The sequence below is a fragment of the Leptonotus elevatus genome, chromosome 1 (genome assembly GCF_054856555.1).
Source record: "Leptonotus elevatus isolate MCC_2025b chromosome 1, RoL_Lele_1.0, whole genome shotgun sequence".
NCBI lineage: Eukaryota > Metazoa > Chordata > Actinopteri > Syngnathiformes > Syngnathidae > Leptonotus > Leptonotus elevatus.
In genome coordinates this window covers 20866624-20885095 of record NC_141239.1, presented here as the reverse complement: position 1 = coordinate 20885095, position 18472 = coordinate 20866624, and the positions used below count along the sequence as shown (strand labels likewise).

The window sequence follows — 18472 nt, the reverse complement described above, 5'->3', positions numbered from 1 at the left end:
ATTGGCACTAAACATTTGAAGATGAAGTCTGTGGGGACAAAAACATAAAAATACCAAGCTGAGTTTCGGTAATGCCAGACTAATTGTGATCGGCACCATCTGCTTCACATTGGTGAACGAAAGCCTTGCTAAAAGTACACAAAACATGAGTAACAACTCTCCATATGACGCAGTGCAGATGTACGCAACTGCAAATTACAACCACAGTGAGTGCGCCAATCCACATTATGTTTATAAAGGCAGATATTTTTTTTTAATATACTCTAGCTCTTATATTGGAACTCATTAGATGGCCCATAACAATTCAAGCCAGACCATTGGGAGTCGTCGGCTGCGATTGGAGGCCGCTGGCTGCTTGTGACGGCCGCGATGATGTCACACGGCGGTTCTCTCTACAGGCTCCCGAAACGTTTTCCTCTCATTTGTGCCTCGGCAGACGCATTGATTTCCTCTCCGGTGTTTGCACAAGGCTAAATTGGAAGCGTGACATTAATAACAATAAAGAAGATGTGTCTTGTTGTTCCAACATTGCACCTTGTGAGTCACATTTGTCACTCCTATATAACGCAGGTGGCGGATTTATTTGTGGGTTAACTGAGGTTTTTCTAGTAACGCAATCAATGATATTTTAGCAATTATTTGACAGGGTGTTTGGAAACTCACTGTGACATTTATCAGCTAAAATAAAATATGAACTATCTTGCAGATGCAGCAACAACATGCAGTGGTGCCTTGAGATACAACTGGCGCAAGTTTTTCGAGATACGAGCCTGTCATTCAGCCAATATATTTTATTTATTTTACTTCAGAGCAAAAATTCGAGATACGAGCAATGTATGGCGACAGTGAACTAACTTCACAACAATCAAAAGTTTGGCAGATAGTGACAAAAAGAGGTTTCAAGCTGTTTAAAGCCACCCCAGTTGATGTTTCTGTCAAACTAATCATGAAACAAAAATTATTATATTGTTATTTAAAACACTCAACTTTGCCTTAAAGTCCACAAGCTTAATGCTAACACATAATGGAAAATGCCATGCATGAGCTAATAAATAGCGTCCTTGTAACTTTGCGTTAAAATCTACTAGCTTAATGCTAACATAATGGGAAACATCATACATGGGCTAACAAATTCCATCCATGTAACTTTGCCTTAAAGGGTACTATGGCTTAATGCTAACACATAATGGAAAATGCCATATATGAGCTAACGAATAGCATCCATGTAACTTTGCCTTAAAGTCTGCTAGCTTAATGCTAACAGCTAATTGGAATCATCCATCGGCTAACGAATAGCGTCCATGTGGTGGTACTCAGCCGCTCTCTTGTGGCCATTTTACGATTAGGAACTAGAAATTACAAATTAGAAGAATAGAAACTGGCCAATAATATTTTTTTTAGGAAAAATGCTATTTTGGGATATAAAGATCTTTCAAACAAAAACAGTTACATTCTATAAAATTAGGTTATATTTTTTTGTAGACTATTACGGAGCACGCTTGCAAATGTTGACGTGCATATTAGACCGAAAGAGAAGAGTGGCGCCTTGTGCTGGATGTGGTGTGTGTCAGGCACAGGAAGTCCGTGTGTGATGACATATGTGCACGATTCCGTGACTCACGTCCTTGTAGTGATGAGGGGGCTCCTAAACCTCCAGATTACGTGGCTCGGACACGTCACCAAAACAATCTGCCAGACAGACAGCGCCGGTTGTGGCACATGGCGTCTGCCAATTTTGCATCCACAGGGCACGATGCTATCTGCCATGTGTGCAATTTGATAGGGCTCTTAATCGGGGATTGTATTCGATCGCGCGGCCGTACATAATGGACCGCAGTGTACAAAGTAGAAGTCAATCGATGATGTGGAATTGATGGTTGGTTGCGAAGGAACGGAGGGAAAATGGAGTGCACGGCTTGGCTGCAACCAGCAGTAGAGAGCTGTCTGTTACTGTATGTCAGAAATGGTTTGCTCTCCTTTTGGTCTCTTGAGATCTCCCTAATTTGTTGGAATTTAGATGTTTCTGGGGTTGGTGAAAGATTCTGGTTGGTAACCCGGTGGGTAGTAGGTGATGTCTGGTCGGTGCTGGATTTCACTTTCCTTTCTTTTCTTTGATCCTTCCTCGGGTCTCCTGACAACCTCACGACTTTAGCTGGATTCTGAAGTATTCGGTTTAGGTGAACGGTATGGGATTTTTAACTCTTTGACTGCCAGACGTTTTCAGAAAAGGGATGCCGTCAGTGCCAGCCGATTTAAGCATTTTGACTGATCTTTCAAGGTCCACAGAAAATGTTCTGTTTGGACTATGGAAACACACGTACTACCAAATGAAAGATTGGACTTTCATCTTTCATCAGAAAAAAAGAGTTTGTTTCTACCTTATTCCGTTCTTTAGTAATCAACAATAGAAAATGGTTAATTTGAACCAATTTCGCCTGTTTTGGACCAAAATACGGAGAAATCAAGCTTTTAGTGAAACGATATTATTTCATGCATTCTAGTGAATTTGACACTTCTTTTTGTCCATGAATGATGCCACAAACACCTAAATAGTGCTTTACTTCTATAAAACACTACCACCAAGAATGAAAAAGTGTTTTTTGATAGCAAAATACGTTTATTTACATTCAACAGTGTAACAATTTGACAACAATTTGGCAAACTATTTACAAATGTGTGCAACTGTGGTGCTATTTACAAATATGTGGATGTTTCAACGACAGTTTTTCTTTTTGTAACACTCTCCTGCGTGCAAAGAGACGCAACAGCATTTGCACAACAGATTGCCTCTTCGCGTGCGCCACTTTCTTGCAGGCCGTTTTTTTCCGAGGAATAGCAAGTATATACTGCAGTGTGTCATCAAGTCTAATATCAGGATCATGCTACGGTTTCGTTACGTCTCGCTTCGTGTCCTTCAGTTGCTATACCGGGTGGTAGGAGATTTTCTGATCCATTTTATCCACTCCATTCATGGTGGCATCGTAGTCCAGAAACAGTGTCTTCTCCGTGATCAGACTGTACCCGCTCCTCCGATGAATATGCATTGGACTCGGGGTACTCTTCATTGTCCGATCGAATGTCCGCTTGTGCAGCTCCGGCGTTAGCAGCGGTAGCCGCGCTTAGCCGGTGAGGCTTACTACGTAATCATAGCAGTTGCGTCAAAGCTTCCAACTTTGGCGTCAAGCTCGGAGTCATCATCATCATCATCATCAATCTGCATTGGTCGATGCCAACTCTCCATCGCCCGATCGAATGTCCGATTGTGTAGAAGTACCCGGCCGGCTATTGTGCGCGTTTTCCGGCCTTAGCAGCGCTAGCCGCGCTAGCCGCGCTTAGCCGGTGAGGCTTACTACGTGTTCATAAACACGTCAAGGCTTCCAACTTTGGCGTCAAGCTCGGAGTCATCATCATCGTCGACATCAATGCGCTTTTTAGTATTGATTGATGCTTTACGTCTTTGAAAAAAATGCTCAAGCGTGAGTTGCTTGCAACCGGTTGCTTGGTCAAGCCACAATGGCTTGAACAAGCCATTGTCTCCTCAACACTCTAGCTCCGCCTCACGTCTTCTACTGACGCCCACGGTGGGCGGCCCATCCAACCTTGTGCAAAGAGAGTCATCGCTGCCATCTAGAGGCCAAAACGAGTCATTAAACTTACCTGATCTGCCTGATATTTTCAGCACAGCTGCCCAAGGCTTTCCTGCACCCGTTTTCATAATTAAAAAAAAAAAAACATAGGGGACGTCTTTTAACGTCCTCGGCGCCCTTCCCTAGGTTTATGCTAAACGTTTTATAACGTTTATGGCAGTCAAAGAGTTAATAGGATGTAGGTGAATTAATGAGTACACACTCACACGCACATACAAAATAAAAATAAACGTTATTTTCCCCGTTTCGTTACAGGTATCATTCAGACGTATGTGAGAGCATCAGCATTTGACAGCTTTGGCTTTGCAGTTTTTCTAAGCGTGTCATTCCCTTGGCCACGGCTCGCTGAAGCAGTGTTGCAAAATTGCCGCCTGACAAGAAGTTTTTCTTTCCCTGACTGCGGTTTAGTGCCAGTTTGAGAGCTTTTAGGCTTCAAGCGGAAGATGATGACGCTCAACAACCTGAAGTCGTCAGGATGGGTAAAGCTTTATCACGCTCTGTGGCATTCGCTGAATTGAGATTTTGTTGATGCTGAGTTCCAGTGCAGCCATCTGGATAAGTTTGGTGAGACAGATCATGTTTCCAGAAACTTGCCACGGATATCGTCATTTGCACTACCTGTTGGAGCAGTGTGACGGCTGGAAAATCAAACTTAGACTAAACTGCTGTCGGGGACAGAAAAACTTCTTGCCAGGCAACAATTTTGCATTGCTGCTCAGTTGGCAAGACCAGGGAATGATTTGCTTATCAAAACTGCAAAACATGTGAATGACATACTTTTGAGCTCTGGGCTCTCAAAAGAAGCTGTTTCTTGGTTTTCTAATTATCTTAGCAGTCGGACGCAGTGCATTCGATATGATGGATTATGCTTTGGCATTATATCCATTCTTAAAGGTGCACCACAGGGTTCTGTGCTGGCTCCCCTTTTATTTACCATTTATGTGAACAATCTTGGTCAAAACGTATCTAATGCAGAAATTCACCTTTATGCGGATTGCGAACTGCTGTGATTTGCAAAAAAACAACTTTGTGGTCATTCAAAATACACTGCATGAGCTCAATAAGACCAAACTTATGCTTTTTAACTAGATCTAGGACTTGAATATATGTTATTGTTTTTTCAACTCTTGATGGAAAGCAGATTGAGGTTGTACATTGTTACAAATACCTGGGCATATTAATTGATGAATCCCTTAATTTTAAATCGCATGTACCTTGTTTTTTTTTTTTATGTAAAAAAGTGTCTTGTCGCTGCAACTTCTTTACCTGTTTTAGACTATGGTGATCTTTTATATATGCGTGCCTCTGCACAGTGTCTCCTTCAAATAGATAATCTTTATCATGCATCCCTAAGGTTTATTACGAATTGTAAAGCTCTGACTCACCACTGTGAGTTATACTCTCGGGTCTGATGGTCTGCATTGTCGACCCGCAGACTAACTCAGTGGCGCACCTTTATTTATAAGGCAATTCTTGGGCTGCTTCCCCTCTTTTTTTTTTGTGTTTTTTTTTATCAGGCAGAGAAGCACCGGATAGTATTCATTGCGTTCGCAGGACCTCTTTGTGCTCTCTGTCCCAAACGTACGGACAAAAATTGGTAAAAAAGGTTTTGGGTCCTCCATCATCAGCCTGGAATCTTCTGCAGAATGACTTAAAGCTCAAAGGACTGGTGTCCTTAAATGTTTTTAAATCTAAATTGAAAGACATGGAAACAGCTTCCATACAGTGTCGATGTTTTTAGCTTGGCTGTTTGAATAATCTTATTGATTATTTAATTCAAAATGTTGTACTTTGTAAAGAATTTTTTTATTTGTCCCACTCTGTGTTATTTTGCTGCTGCCTGTCTTGGCCAGGTCTCTCTTGAAAATTTGGTTTTTAATCTCAATGAGACCAACCTGGTTAAATAAAGGTTAAATGGAAAAAAAAAATAATGAAACCTGAAGTGAAATTGATAAACGGGAAGTGTACAGTATACAATCTACGTTTGGGACACCCAGCATTTAAAAATAAATATGCAGTAATCTTTCTTTGGTATAGTGTCCCTAAATGGGTGACAACAGGAATTTTCTCGTCACAGTGACTCAGTGAAGGAAAGTAGACACATACATATTAGAGTAATAAAAAAAAAGTCAAACTAAAATACAGCTTACTATGAAGAATATACAGTCACAATTAAAGAATAATTACATTATCAATGAATCAAACTTTATTTATATAGCACCTTTCATTAGGGCTGCTCGATCATGAAGAAAATATCAATCACGATTAGGACGAACATTAATTTATTGGTACAAAACAAGAAACTGTTTAAATCAATTCTTTGAAAGAATATAATTATGCAAGTTACTTTTGGAAGAAACAAAATGTATTAAATTTGTTATTTTAAAATGGTGCATAAAATAAAAATTGGTATCAATAATATTGTTTTTAACGATGATGCTGATTTTGTAATTGTGGAGTGCAATAATTGAAATTGTAATTGAATTTTGATTAATTGCACATCCCTATCTTTCATACATCAAAATGCAACTCAAGGCGCTTAACAATTAAAACATCCATAGTACAATCAAAAGAATACCCACCCCTCCCCGTAAATCCAGATCACGTATGATCTGGATTTTCTCAGCCCAATATCGATTTTTGGCAAAAAATAAAATAAAATACAGGTTGCCTATTAATCGTCTGATCAATTAAAAAAAATAAAAATAAAAAATAATATATATATATATATATATATAATGGATAATATAAGGCCCCCCCAATGCGTTTCAATGGCCGTCATTTATAAGTGGCTTTTTACTGTTCGCAGGCCGACCTGGTTCAACCCTATTGCTTGGAATTAGTGGGGGTCAACTGTAAATATATTGTTTAAAAAGAAACACTTCTTTTTGGTTCCCAGAATTTATTGCGTGGCACAATGCGTTTAATTAATTAAGTTATAAGGACATTAATCCTTCTCAAAGGTGTGTTTGTGCTACCAGAATGTGCATCATATTTAACACGTTATTGTTTGGTTTGTGATTATTTGTGTTATGTTTATGCACTGTTTTTATTCAAATTTATTTTTATTTTTTTTAAACAAACCATGACTTAATTAGGGTCATTGACGGATGAGAATTTACCCAGACCAGCATGCTTAATTTATTATAAAAACACATTAAAACATTTATTGTTTACAAATAATTACATTTATTTAAAATTTCGGACATGCATCTATCATGGAAAGATTTTTGCGATGGTCGCATCAGATGATGGTTGGCCACATCACTTCATATTTTCAACTTGAGTCAAACAATTAGCCATCTAAACAAAACATCTAAGCTACACAAGTAAAATTACAATGAAAATGTATATTTGTTGGACAAAATTAATGTTAACTATTTTTTATAGGTCATACCATTTGATGTCCAAATATGGGTAGGGTATGGATAGGGACATTTTTTGCATAGTTATGAGATAGTAGAAACCTGATAGCTGCCCCCGTGGGTTCTTGACTGTCTTGTGGATAATACCAACTCCTGTCTTTAAATGCATTTCAAAATAAAAGTCCTAAATTTGTTATTTCTTGTTGGTCCCACCACATTATAAAATGGGTATTGGACAAACGTGACAAGTCAATGACCAGTAAAATAGTGACTTCCATGTCAAGTTGCACTGCTTCACCTGAGCATTGTTTGCAAAAAATTAGGATTTGATTTGTTTAAGGTTGGCATTAAATGCAAATTTAATTATTCAGTATTTAGATGCAAGTTTATGATAGCATTGTTTATTAATCCTATCATTCTTAAATGGAAAGCTGTATTTTTTTTTCTGGTGTTCATTTCCTTCCCTTGAATGTAATGAGATCAAAACATGACTCCTTTTTTTCCCATTTTATAACGTAGATAATGGGTAACATTTGGTGCTAGTGTGTTGTAAAGGCACCTGAGTAATGTGGGTCAGGACCATGTTGGTGAAACATAAACACATGATGACTAACATGCACAATCACGCACACACAAACATGCATTGCGTGCATAGTATCCTCAGCACGGCACTTCAGGAAGCGTAAAAAAAAAAACATGCTTGTCCAGTTTTTGTGAAAACCCGCCCAGCCTCTATCAAGGTGCTCCGATTTACAAGGGGGGGGGGGGGGGGATGTTTGGCTGCGGGATAGAAAAATAAGTACACAAGAGAATCACTGTTACCTGCTCTGCTCTCTGTTTTGGAAGGGGGAGTTAGCTAGCACATAGCAGCACACTCATTTTCTTCCTGGACTGGACCCAAACAAAGACAAGAAGAAGAGTGGATTAGCTTTAATCCTATCAGCCTTTCTCATGACGCGGGACCCTGCTGATTACACCTGCAGCGCCAAGGACGAAACGATCCCGTATTGTATGCTGGAATCCAGCGTGGCCACCGGGAGTTAAGAAGTAACATGCTGAATCTGAGGAAGAAGAAGCCAATGAGCGACCCAGTTTTGTGGCTATGTTGATTATAAGGAGATTAGATGTAGATTATGCCGCTCTGCTTTGGGAGTCAAAGGCGAAATCGACACCAATGGAGTGAAAAGGACCCCTTGCTTGACAACGAGCCGTACAGCATTCCTAACCCTTACTTCCTGGACACAGGTAAAAAAACAACAACAACGGCACTCCACGCACTTTCATTCTAAAATCGACCTATGGCTAACCTGCATACATCTATGCTATCTGCACCGAAACCCAAGAGGACTTCCTAAACCCTCTTGGAATGTTTTTAACTGTCGTCATTCCGTCTGCTGATACGAGCACACAAAGGCGCTTACTGTAGTGAAACGTCCGCCACTGGAACGCTTCATTCCTCAGAAAAAAAAAGAGGCTTCTTTTGCGTAATGTCATTTTGATGCCCACACGGTTTAGCCGGATTTCCTACTGTGACGTTTAATCGCGCATAACTCCTTAGATGGAGACGGTTAACGTAACTTTTACACAAAAAAAACATCAACAGCATGTCACTGTGGTGCTCTGATGTAATTTTCATCTGATTACTACATGGATTCCCTAAAACCTTTGCAAACACCCCAAAAATAATAATCAACATGGACAGTAACTGTGGACACTTTTTTATCATGTGCTGACAGAAACCGAGACAGGAGGTGTTTGGCCATTGGAAAGCATCACAATGCAACACAAAAAAAAAATCAGTCTTCTGTCTTTCTTGAAATTGGCTGTTCTCGTTGCCAAACTCTTCAGGTTTTGAAAAAGACATGACTGGGACTGGGTGGCAGGATTTCGTTTCCTTCCACTTGGTATGACTTTTACTTTACGTTTCACCAACAGTTGTCCCGAGCCTGAGCTATGCTAGCTCATTGTCAATAGTTGATTCTATAATGGAACGTATGGAGTTCCACAGGATTCAATCCTGGGGCTTGTGCTGTTTTCATTGTTTATGATTCCCCTGGGTTCCATTTTAAGAAAACAGTAGTAGATGTTGTAGTGTAAAAACACTTCCTTAAGATGATTAGAGATGCGGAAAACAAGAACACAACGCTGAATGATGAAAAGCAGAGGTGGCAAATCCAGGTCCAGAAAGTAAAAACCCTGCCAAAGTTTGGCTAGTGCTAGCTAGCTCCCTAGCAGGTAAACGAGAACCATGAGCGTTAGCTAAGGAGCTAGCTAGCTACCTGGCACCTGAAAGTAAAATTCCTGCCGCAGTTTGGCTTTAGACCCCAATGCTAGCTAGCTCCCCAGCAGGTAACCAAGCACCATGGGAACTAGCTACCTAGCTAGCACCTGGGGCTAAAGCCAAACTGTGGCAGGGTTTTTACTTTCTGGACTTGAATTTGCCACCTCTGATGTTCATGTTATTCACCAGTATGTCTTAAATTTGAGAGAGAATTTATTTATTTATTTTATTTTTCAATAAAGAAGGTTTTGGTGAATGCGCACATGAAGCTGGTAGGGTTCAGCACCTCCAACAACATTAAGAACCCCACTGCTCTAAATTTTCCGAAGTTGTGAATCTGAGTATGAATATTTAATTTAATTTATATGTGCCCTGCGGTTGACTGGCAACCAGTCCAGGTTGTACCCTGCCTCTCGCCCAAAGTCAGCTAAGATAGGCTGCAGCTCTCCCACAATTCTAATGAGGACAAGCATTATAGAAAACGGTCGCATGGGCGCTGCAATAATTTTATCAGGGCAATCTGAGTTCACCCAGCTGCTCTATTTTCTCTCAAATAAACCCAACAACTCTAGTTCATTAGTGCTTTGTTTTTGTTGTTGGATTGTTCCATTATAGATAATTCGATGACGTCAATGCCAGTGTCTGGAAGACGTATAAAATATTTGTAGACAATTGATTTCAAGAGAAGTTGCTATCAGGTGATAAACTTTGCACTGCTCTGGAATATGTTTACACACGGGCACGTTTACTCTGACATTTCATAACCCCGTTCTGTGTAAAATGCTGACCTATTCAGATTCTTTCTACCTCTTTTACGGTTGTCATTTTGTCATTATTTTGAGGAATGGCTAAAATGTCAGTTCACTTGCAGTGATGCCATTATGATGCCTTTGATGATGATGACGTCTTTCTGGTCACAAGGGGGCAGTGCTTCTGCTCTCACCAGAATGCTGGCTTGGGGCAAATGTTGCCTCACTTATTGCGCAAACCCCAACCTGGCTTGATTAATAGATTATACAGCATTTCAGTGTGCTACTTCTAACTTGGCAGAGTTTTTCCTCCATATTGTCGAAGTTAATGTTTTCTGATATGGAAACAAGCCGTTCTGTGAAGAAAACACACAATTTCCCCCACCAAAAATAGCTACTTTGCTTCCCACGCAGTGTGTGGGCTATGTAGCGGCACCAACTACATGTGTGTGCGTATGTTTTCTCACTGAACAGTAGAAATCTGAAAGAATGAGAGCATTCCTGTGACTATATCCCCTCATCCCTCATTAAAAATTCCAAAGTATCCCTCCCTCCATTTGGTGTTTTTCCATATGGGCAGAACACGGCGTCCTCTCATGGCTGATATCGTAGCCTTTGTCGATTCCTTCCTCTTTATGTTTCCAAAAGCTGCTGGAGGAATAGCAGTAGAGCAGCTCTGAGAAAAGAGCCACGGGGGCTTGTGGGTTCCACTCCTTGTTTTCCATGTGTTCCCGGGGGTTGCATGGCTCTGCTTGAAAGTTCAGAGACACACACACTCCCTCAGCTCAGAGATTAAAGGGCTTGTCTGCAGCACTCGCAACAAGAGCTGCTCACAGTTCGCAACTTGCCTAAGAGGAGGAATGAGTTGTTTTTTGTGCAACTTTTGCAGTCATGACTTTGGCAAACTGAGCGGAGGTTGTGTTTTTCTCTCTCTTGAGTTTGTACTCTCACCAAGTCGAACAAAGTCTGTTTAGGACACGGCGGCCGTCCAAGAGCTTGTGCGAGGATGCAGGTGGCAGCGAGGCTCTGCTCTAACTTGTTTGAAGTTTGCTCTCATGTCAAAGGTGAAGGATTATGCCTGGAACTGGAATTTGGTCTTCAAATTGAGGAATGCCAAAACTTCTTGGCAGCATGTGAGTCCTTTTGTCTGTAGCGTGTGAATTGGTTTGGGTACAGTGCCATGCTATTCCTCAGCAGCGGGACAGCGGATGCTACAGTTGGCCATCAGCAGCAGGGGGAAACCACCTACCACATCTCCGTAACCCTCAAAGAAACGCAGGGAGATGACCCGGTGTCCGAGCTAGGAATGGGCTGGGTGACACCCTTCACCCTGGTGAATGGTTGCAAGCCAGGAGACAAGATCATGGAGAAGCGTCTCGTCATCGACAGGTGGCCGTCCCTGAAAGCAGGGAGTCTACGTCGAGAGGTGGTGGTGGAGGAGAACGAGGAGGAGGTGTTGGAGGGAAGAATGAGGAGTGACGGCTTTATGAGACATCCCTCCAAGAGCTCAGGTAACTCCTCAGACATCACCGACGCAGACGCCCAGGACTCGGACAAGTACCTCGTCAATGTCCATGCCAGAGGATTGGCATTTGGCGGACATGGCGCCGTCACAGGGCACACGCTGCCTCGGGCTGTACTGCGCAGGTTCCGTCAGGATGAGGCCTCACCCGGCAGGAGGACTATGAGCATGTATGGCGAACCGGCAGAGCAGCAAAGTGAGCCTCAACCGGAACGGCTCCGGAGGCCGAGGAGCGTGTGCATGCTTTCGGGCCCGGGCCCAGTCCTCGTGGAGCAGCTCAAGCAAAACTCCCTGAAAAGGACTGGTGTTGTGGAGAGCAGCCAACTGTACAGGAGCAGGAAGGCTGAGCTGATGGTTGTGGATGGTCTCAATCCGGTTGTGGTTCAACGAGCCCCGGTCCCTGCAGAGGTGATCCCCAGGGTGCGCAACAGAAGCATGAAGACCAGGCCTCTTAGTATGACTGTACTGGAGCTAAAGAAAAGAGCCTCTGATGACAACATAAGCAGGCAGCAGAGCCACTCAGGCCACGATGGGGGAAACTTCCTAAAGGGAGCCTTCCGTTGGAGGTTGTTTGGAAAAAGCTCTTCAGATAAAAACGAGAGCGATGGCGACAAATGTGCTAAATCTTCTGCTAAGTTAGTCAAATCTGATGCTCCCAAAAGCACGCTGAGCTCACTGAGACGGAGCCTGAGTATGCGCATCCGGAGGACTCGGCCCCGGGACAAAGTAACTCCGGGGTGTGAGGCAACTGCGAGGGAACTCTCTCAAGCCAAAACTGCTGACCCGATGCCTCCTCAGCCTTTCTCGTACCTCACGGGGAGAACGCTGCCATCTTCCGGCGAGCAGGTTTCAGACGGGGGCATGCAGTACATCCAGTACCGCAGCCGGGGCAAGGTCAAGGTGATGGAGGTGCCCCTGTGCCCGACCAAATTGTCCAAACCAGCTCAGGAGGAGCCGAGCTTTTGGCAGCTCATAGCCAACCGCTTCAGGAGGAAAGAGCAGCCGGACAAATGTGAATCGAAAGACGCAGGCCAGCATGTGCTGACTCTGACTAATAAGTCACTGCCTGTCGCCATAGAGACACTGGCAGACGCAGAGCCTCATAAAGGTCAAGGTAAGACCTGCAAGACTTAATTTCTCCACTCAGTGTTCTTTTCACATTGCCCCCCGCCCCCCGCCCCCCACCTTCCCCCGCTTGCTGTAAAGAAAGTCTCAAGTGCACTTTTTTTTTTTTTTTTTTAGGACAGGCAAATGAAAAACACATGGGGAATTTGGGGTTTGGGTGGCATTCAAAAACATGTGGAGTGCTTTAGGAATTTCTATTTTTGGGTCCATTTCCGTTTGTTCACTACAACTTTGCCTCACATTCAGTTTCTTTAAGTTTGATCCGTGTGACGGCAGAATGAATGGGCTTACGCTCTCACAGATTGTTTGACTCTGATGACAGTGAAAGTTTTTCTCTCCAAGACAAAGAACGGCCTCCACATTGCCGTTTGTTGGCCTTTCAGAGGCCCAAGCCAAAGTCGCCGCATTAAAAGAGTCAGTGGCCGTATTAGGGATGCTTTTGGCTGGCTAATGCAGCTAAATTGAGATGGCGAGGGCAGCGGCGGAGAAGGCTTAAGCCGTGGTGTGTAAAGGTTAACTCTTAGCAGTGTTCTGTTAAGTGCTTGCGCTGTGTATCGATCCATGTTGTTTTTGTCACACCACAGAGTTTACAAACCCTTAATACAAAGTTTCTGTTCGTGTTGATAACAAACACTTCATATTAATGGTTACCTCAAAAATAGTTGTACTAATAATTATTCAGTGTCTTTTGTTAGAAGCTGCACTAATTCTTCTTCAGGGCTTCATTAACCTTTATCAGACGCAGATTAAAAAACAACTTGAGACTGAGAGTGAAAATGTCCCAGTTAATTGCCTTTGGCAGGAAATTGTACAACATTCTCATGATTACAAGCTCTTCATTAACCAGGACTTGGAAAGAAAAAAATAAGTTGAGTGAAATTGACAGTTTTACTAATGACACACTGCCTTTTGTTTAAAATGGCACAACATTTTTACACTTTTATTTGCCTTGGATTTTAGTTGTTGCTTAAACTGAAATGGCTAGCTAAGCTTTCTGCCATAAATGAGCTAACTAGGGTTTCATAATCATGAATACAAAAATGTGAGTTTTTTGTTGTTGTTTACAAAGTTTCCTTGCATTGTTTGTTTGTTTTTTAAACGGAAATGGGTAGCTAGCTAGCCAGGATTATATACTCATGAATACAATTTTTTTACTTTTTTTATGGTACAAAATTCTCATTTTCACATGCATTTGCCTTGGATTATTATTAGATTATTATTTTTTTAATATATACTGAAATGGCAAGATAGGTCTTTGCCATAAATTAGCTAGCCAGGGTTTCATAATCATGGATACAAAAATGTGGCGTTTTGTTGAAGTTTACCCCCCAAAAAATGTCAGTTATACAAATATTTTTAATTACACGCTCTTCATTAACGTTTATTGCGCAACGATTAAAAAATAAGTACCACATGCTTTAAGTCAGACTTTGAATGAATTGAGCAGTTAACAGTTTCATGCTCACAAAATACCAACTCCCCTCCCCTACCGATGTATATGGAACAGGTTCATTGGGAAGTGTTTTCGTTGCGTTAACAACAATCGGCGAGAGTATGTCGTTGTAGATTCTCAGCCACCCAGATCATGGTAATCCGCAAAGGTTAAACTGAGGCAAAGGTGAAACATCTTCAACATAATAAAGAAGAGTCCGGTGGCCTGGAGTCAACCTTTTTTGATTTGGAGAGAGTTTGTCCCATCCCATTAAAAAATATAAGAATTACAAAGAAATCCATCAAATTCATATGTTAGGTTAATTTTGCCCATAGTCTGATACACTGCTTTACTTCCAAGTCTTTTTGCAATGTGTTCAAGTGTAAAAGGGACAGCTAAAGGCTTTTTGTCCCCAGCTCAATATTGACTTTAGGTACGGGTCTATGGAAAAAGGAGGCGGCACCTACAATAAAAACGTAACACTTTAATCACCGTTATAAGTGGTTGTGCGTGTTTTGTATTCCGTCAACAGTACGTAGACCTTTGAACCGGCAAAGGTGACATTTTATGCCGTTTAATTGCGTCCTAAGGTCGGCGCCATTCGTCCGCCGCTGGTTTTCTGTTGTCACGGGTTACCTCGGAGACGACTCGGCGAGTGTGGCCAGGTCCCGCTCTATTTGTCCGTTATAATCCCAAGTGCGAGGCAGTCAGGCATCAGGAATGTAGGTGCGCCTAGTGAGTGCTCGCTGCCCTGGGTGGGACTCGCTGCCTGTCGCTACCTGCCTAAAGTGCTGGCTGCCTAATTAGATCCAGAAAGCTAAAACGCCCACCCTAACCCTTTACCATGACAACGGAACACACCTCAGTGGAAGTGTTTCCTGATGATGACCCTGTACACCTTTGCAGGAGGGGGGGGGGGGTAGTGATGGATTTGAGGTGTTCAGACTATACCTGACCACCCCCCACCTGCGGATGAACAAAGCCGCTCTGTTGTGTGGATGGATGCGTGAGTGATCGGTGTGCGGTGATAGAAGCGCTGGGGTGAGTTGAGGTGCTGAAAGTTGAGGAATGGGCCACCAAACTGCATTGGTCTTATTTTGACTTGCTGTCACCCATCAGACTGCTGCTATCTGTCTTGTGTCCCTAAAAGGTTAGGTTGGGGTGAGTGGAGAAAATCATGATGCTATTGAATGCAAGGGGGTTGTCGATGTCAATACTAAACGCAGTGCAATTTCTGCAGAAATTGCGGGGAAATGCTGAAAAGCTGAATGCTAAGATTTGAATGCATGCGCTTTAATCATTTCAGTGAAATTATAATGCATTTCCTGATATGATAGTCAGTTGTTATCGAACCATCAAATGTACTAAAATGCGGTCCAAGTCGGGTTTGAACCCGGGTTCTCCTTGGTGGAGGGTCATTTAATTGCTCTAAGCACTGAGCTAACTTGACTTGGTTAATATGGCATATTTATTTTGAAAAGTATCATCTGATGCTGAAAGCTAGCATGTATTTAATCGTTTCAGTGTAATTATAATGCATTTCTTGATCTGGTAGTCAGTTCGTATACATGTATATGACTTAGCATAATGGCTATGTAAATATTTGCAATGTACAGTCGAAGGTGGGATTCGAAAAACTGCAACCTCCTGGTTACCGGACCATGCACTTTACCAACTGCGCCACTGAGCAGTATCAGACAGGTGGTAATGATGATCAGTTGTATGTATGGAAGTGGGCGCGGAAAGTGGGACTTGGAAAAAAGTCAATATAATATAACTCTGGAGGCGTGAATTTTTGAAGCAAGTTGAAATTTGAATGGTGTAAATCGGAAGTGTCACGTGGGAGTTGTTACATGGCAATAAAAAATGTGGAGAGTAAAAAATCACAATAACAATAAGCTCACAATATGATAAGATATTGTTGGGAGGTTGGTGGTGTAGAAATTTATCTCAACCTCAGAGATTTCTGCTATATCCATGGCAGTAGGTTTGGCGCTAGCCGCCATCTTGAATTACTCTGTAAACAGCGCGTACCATGTGTTCCTATTGGCTCAGTGATGCAAAAGTATGATGTTGTTTGAGGAAGATTTTCTGTTTTTTAATACCGTAACATGACAACGACAATATCGTTTCAACATCGCGATCATGTTGTGATTGTTACATCCTTAGTTTTCAACAGAACTACGTTAAGCTAGCATGCTAGCTAATGCTATTGATGACTTCATGTGAAGGTGGTTTGTTTGTGTTGAGGAATTTAACTACTAAGTATAGTACTAGTAGTCTATGTAACATGGATTGAGGGTTGTTTACTAGTGATAGACCGATATGTTTTTTTTTTAAGGCAGATACCGATACTGATTATTAATAGTCACGGAGACCGATAACCGATATTTCAAGCTGATATTCATTTGCAGTAAAAGAGAAAATAATAGTGTAAAACATTGTAAAAATTACTTCTTCTTCTTTTTTTTAACCAGGGGTGTCAAAACTTGTGAGTTAATTTTGAGTTAATTTAAAGTTCCTTTAATGCCACTATTTTTTTTTTTTTAACACACGATAAATTACTGCCATACTTGGAAAGCCTGTACTGGGGGAATTCCAGTCGCAACGTAGCAGACACATCCACGCCAAAATTTAGCAGCAATAAATTTAATAATAATGCATATATTTGTGGAGACTGGGGTCAAGTTGTATTTTACAATTCCAAATGTGCAGAATTTCACAAGTTACTTCATGTTAAAGATGAGTTCTTAATATGAAAAGAAAAATGCACTGCGCTGTTACCAATCTCTTACAAATGTAATTATGCCATCTAGTGGCAGAAAATGACCAACACAAATCAATATCACACTTTTTACAGTTCAGTACATCTTTTTAATTTTAACTCAATTTTATGACTTATTATGAAATTACTTTCAATGGCTAAAAGATGCAGCCATATTTCTATTAGTTTAACATTTTTTCCACTTATATGTTGAGAGTATGACAACTTTGAAAAAAATATTTAATTGTACAATTTATTGTTCAGTTAGAACAGATATAACATTTGCGCTTAATCGTGAGTTCATTATTGAAATCTTTTAACGATTAAAAATTGTAATCGCCTGACATCCTATTTTAAACATATAAAGAAATGACAGCTTTGTTTAAAATTTCTAACAAAAATTGCAGGGAGCTTCCACGGTTATCAGCATGTGTTAAGCTAAATTAAAAATTAAGCAAGTAAACAGTTCCCTAAAGTTTTTTATTGTAAATAAAATTTTCCAAAATGGCAACATAATTTCTTAATCCGTAAATGAAAAGTTCCCTGTATCTCACTGAGTGACAAATGCAAGTGAATGTAAGCTAATTTAGGGTTTATGTTAGTGTTCATAAAAGCTCTTCGCAAAAAAAAATGTCTGAATAAGCTCGAAATGTCTTTGGGACATGTAAAAACATGTGAACATCTTAAAAATCCTGATACAAACCCTCAAATTCGCTACGTTTGCAAGCATTCACTGCTCAGCGAGATATCAACTCTATCGGCCTTTGGATCCGTAAAAAGGCCGATGCCGATATTTCGTCGACGATAATCGGTCTATCCCGATTGATGTGTTTGTGTGCGGTGGTTCTATCCCTTTTAAGTGCAGTTTCAGTACAAACCCTGACAAAATAAAGGTACACTTTCCGCCATATTGTTTTATATTTATGGCGTGTGGGTGTTTTGCATATAAACATTTTCTGTAATTCTGGCTTTAAAATGTTGTTAGCATAGGTTAGTGACAGACCAAGGCACGCTATGACTGTTCACCCTCTCGCAGCGGCTGGCGTTTTCCTTTTTAAGGTTTTCCATCACGTTTTCCAGCAGTTTACTCAATAGCCATTTTAGGCAGGCGGAAATGGGAGCTAAATCAGACACTAATCCCCCTCGAACCCCACAAATTGAAGCATTGTAGCGCCAGGCCCCTCCATCTTTACATTTAAATAGGAGACCCCGATTGAACGGGCATGTGTCGTTTAGCCGGGCGGAAGTTATCACTGTCGGAGACGCTTGCTTTAAGAGCGAGGTGGAGCGCTCTGGAGATGTTTGCCTCTGCCTCGGCTGATTGCGTTTATCGCTGAGCTCGACAGATAACGGTTTGGTGTTTGGGCACTCAGCAGAACACAGATAACGGCTTCGACTCGTCGCTTTGTAAATTGCTTCTGAGAAAAGAACAGGAATGAGATCATCCTGATGTTTTCCTCATAATCGTGAAAAAGGAAGAAAATGTCTTGGGTTTGGGGGTATAAGTGACAAATTTGTCCATTTCCAGGTATTGTTTTGCTGCCGGAACCCAAGTCCACCAATGACTGAAGATCTCGTCAACTGCAT

At 41.5% G+C, this 18472-nt stretch overlaps 1 protein-coding gene across 2 annotated transcripts in view; it reads left to right on the top strand.

The window, feature by feature from the left end:
• Positions 1–10695: 10695 nt before the first annotated feature.
• agap3 (ArfGAP with GTPase domain, ankyrin repeat and PH domain 3) overlaps positions 10696–18472 on the top strand; it is a 123301-nt gene continuing 115524 nt past the window's right edge. The window contains exon 1 of one of the 2 annotated variants that reach the window (XM_086083215.1): positions 10696–12678. In XM_086083215.1, the coding sequence (XP_085939341.1) occupies positions 11223–12678 (1456 nt within the window). In that variant the 5' untranslated portion in view covers positions 10696–11222. The remainder of the gene's footprint in view (positions 12679–18472) is intronic. The other variant, XM_086083206.1, reaches the window with a different exon arrangement.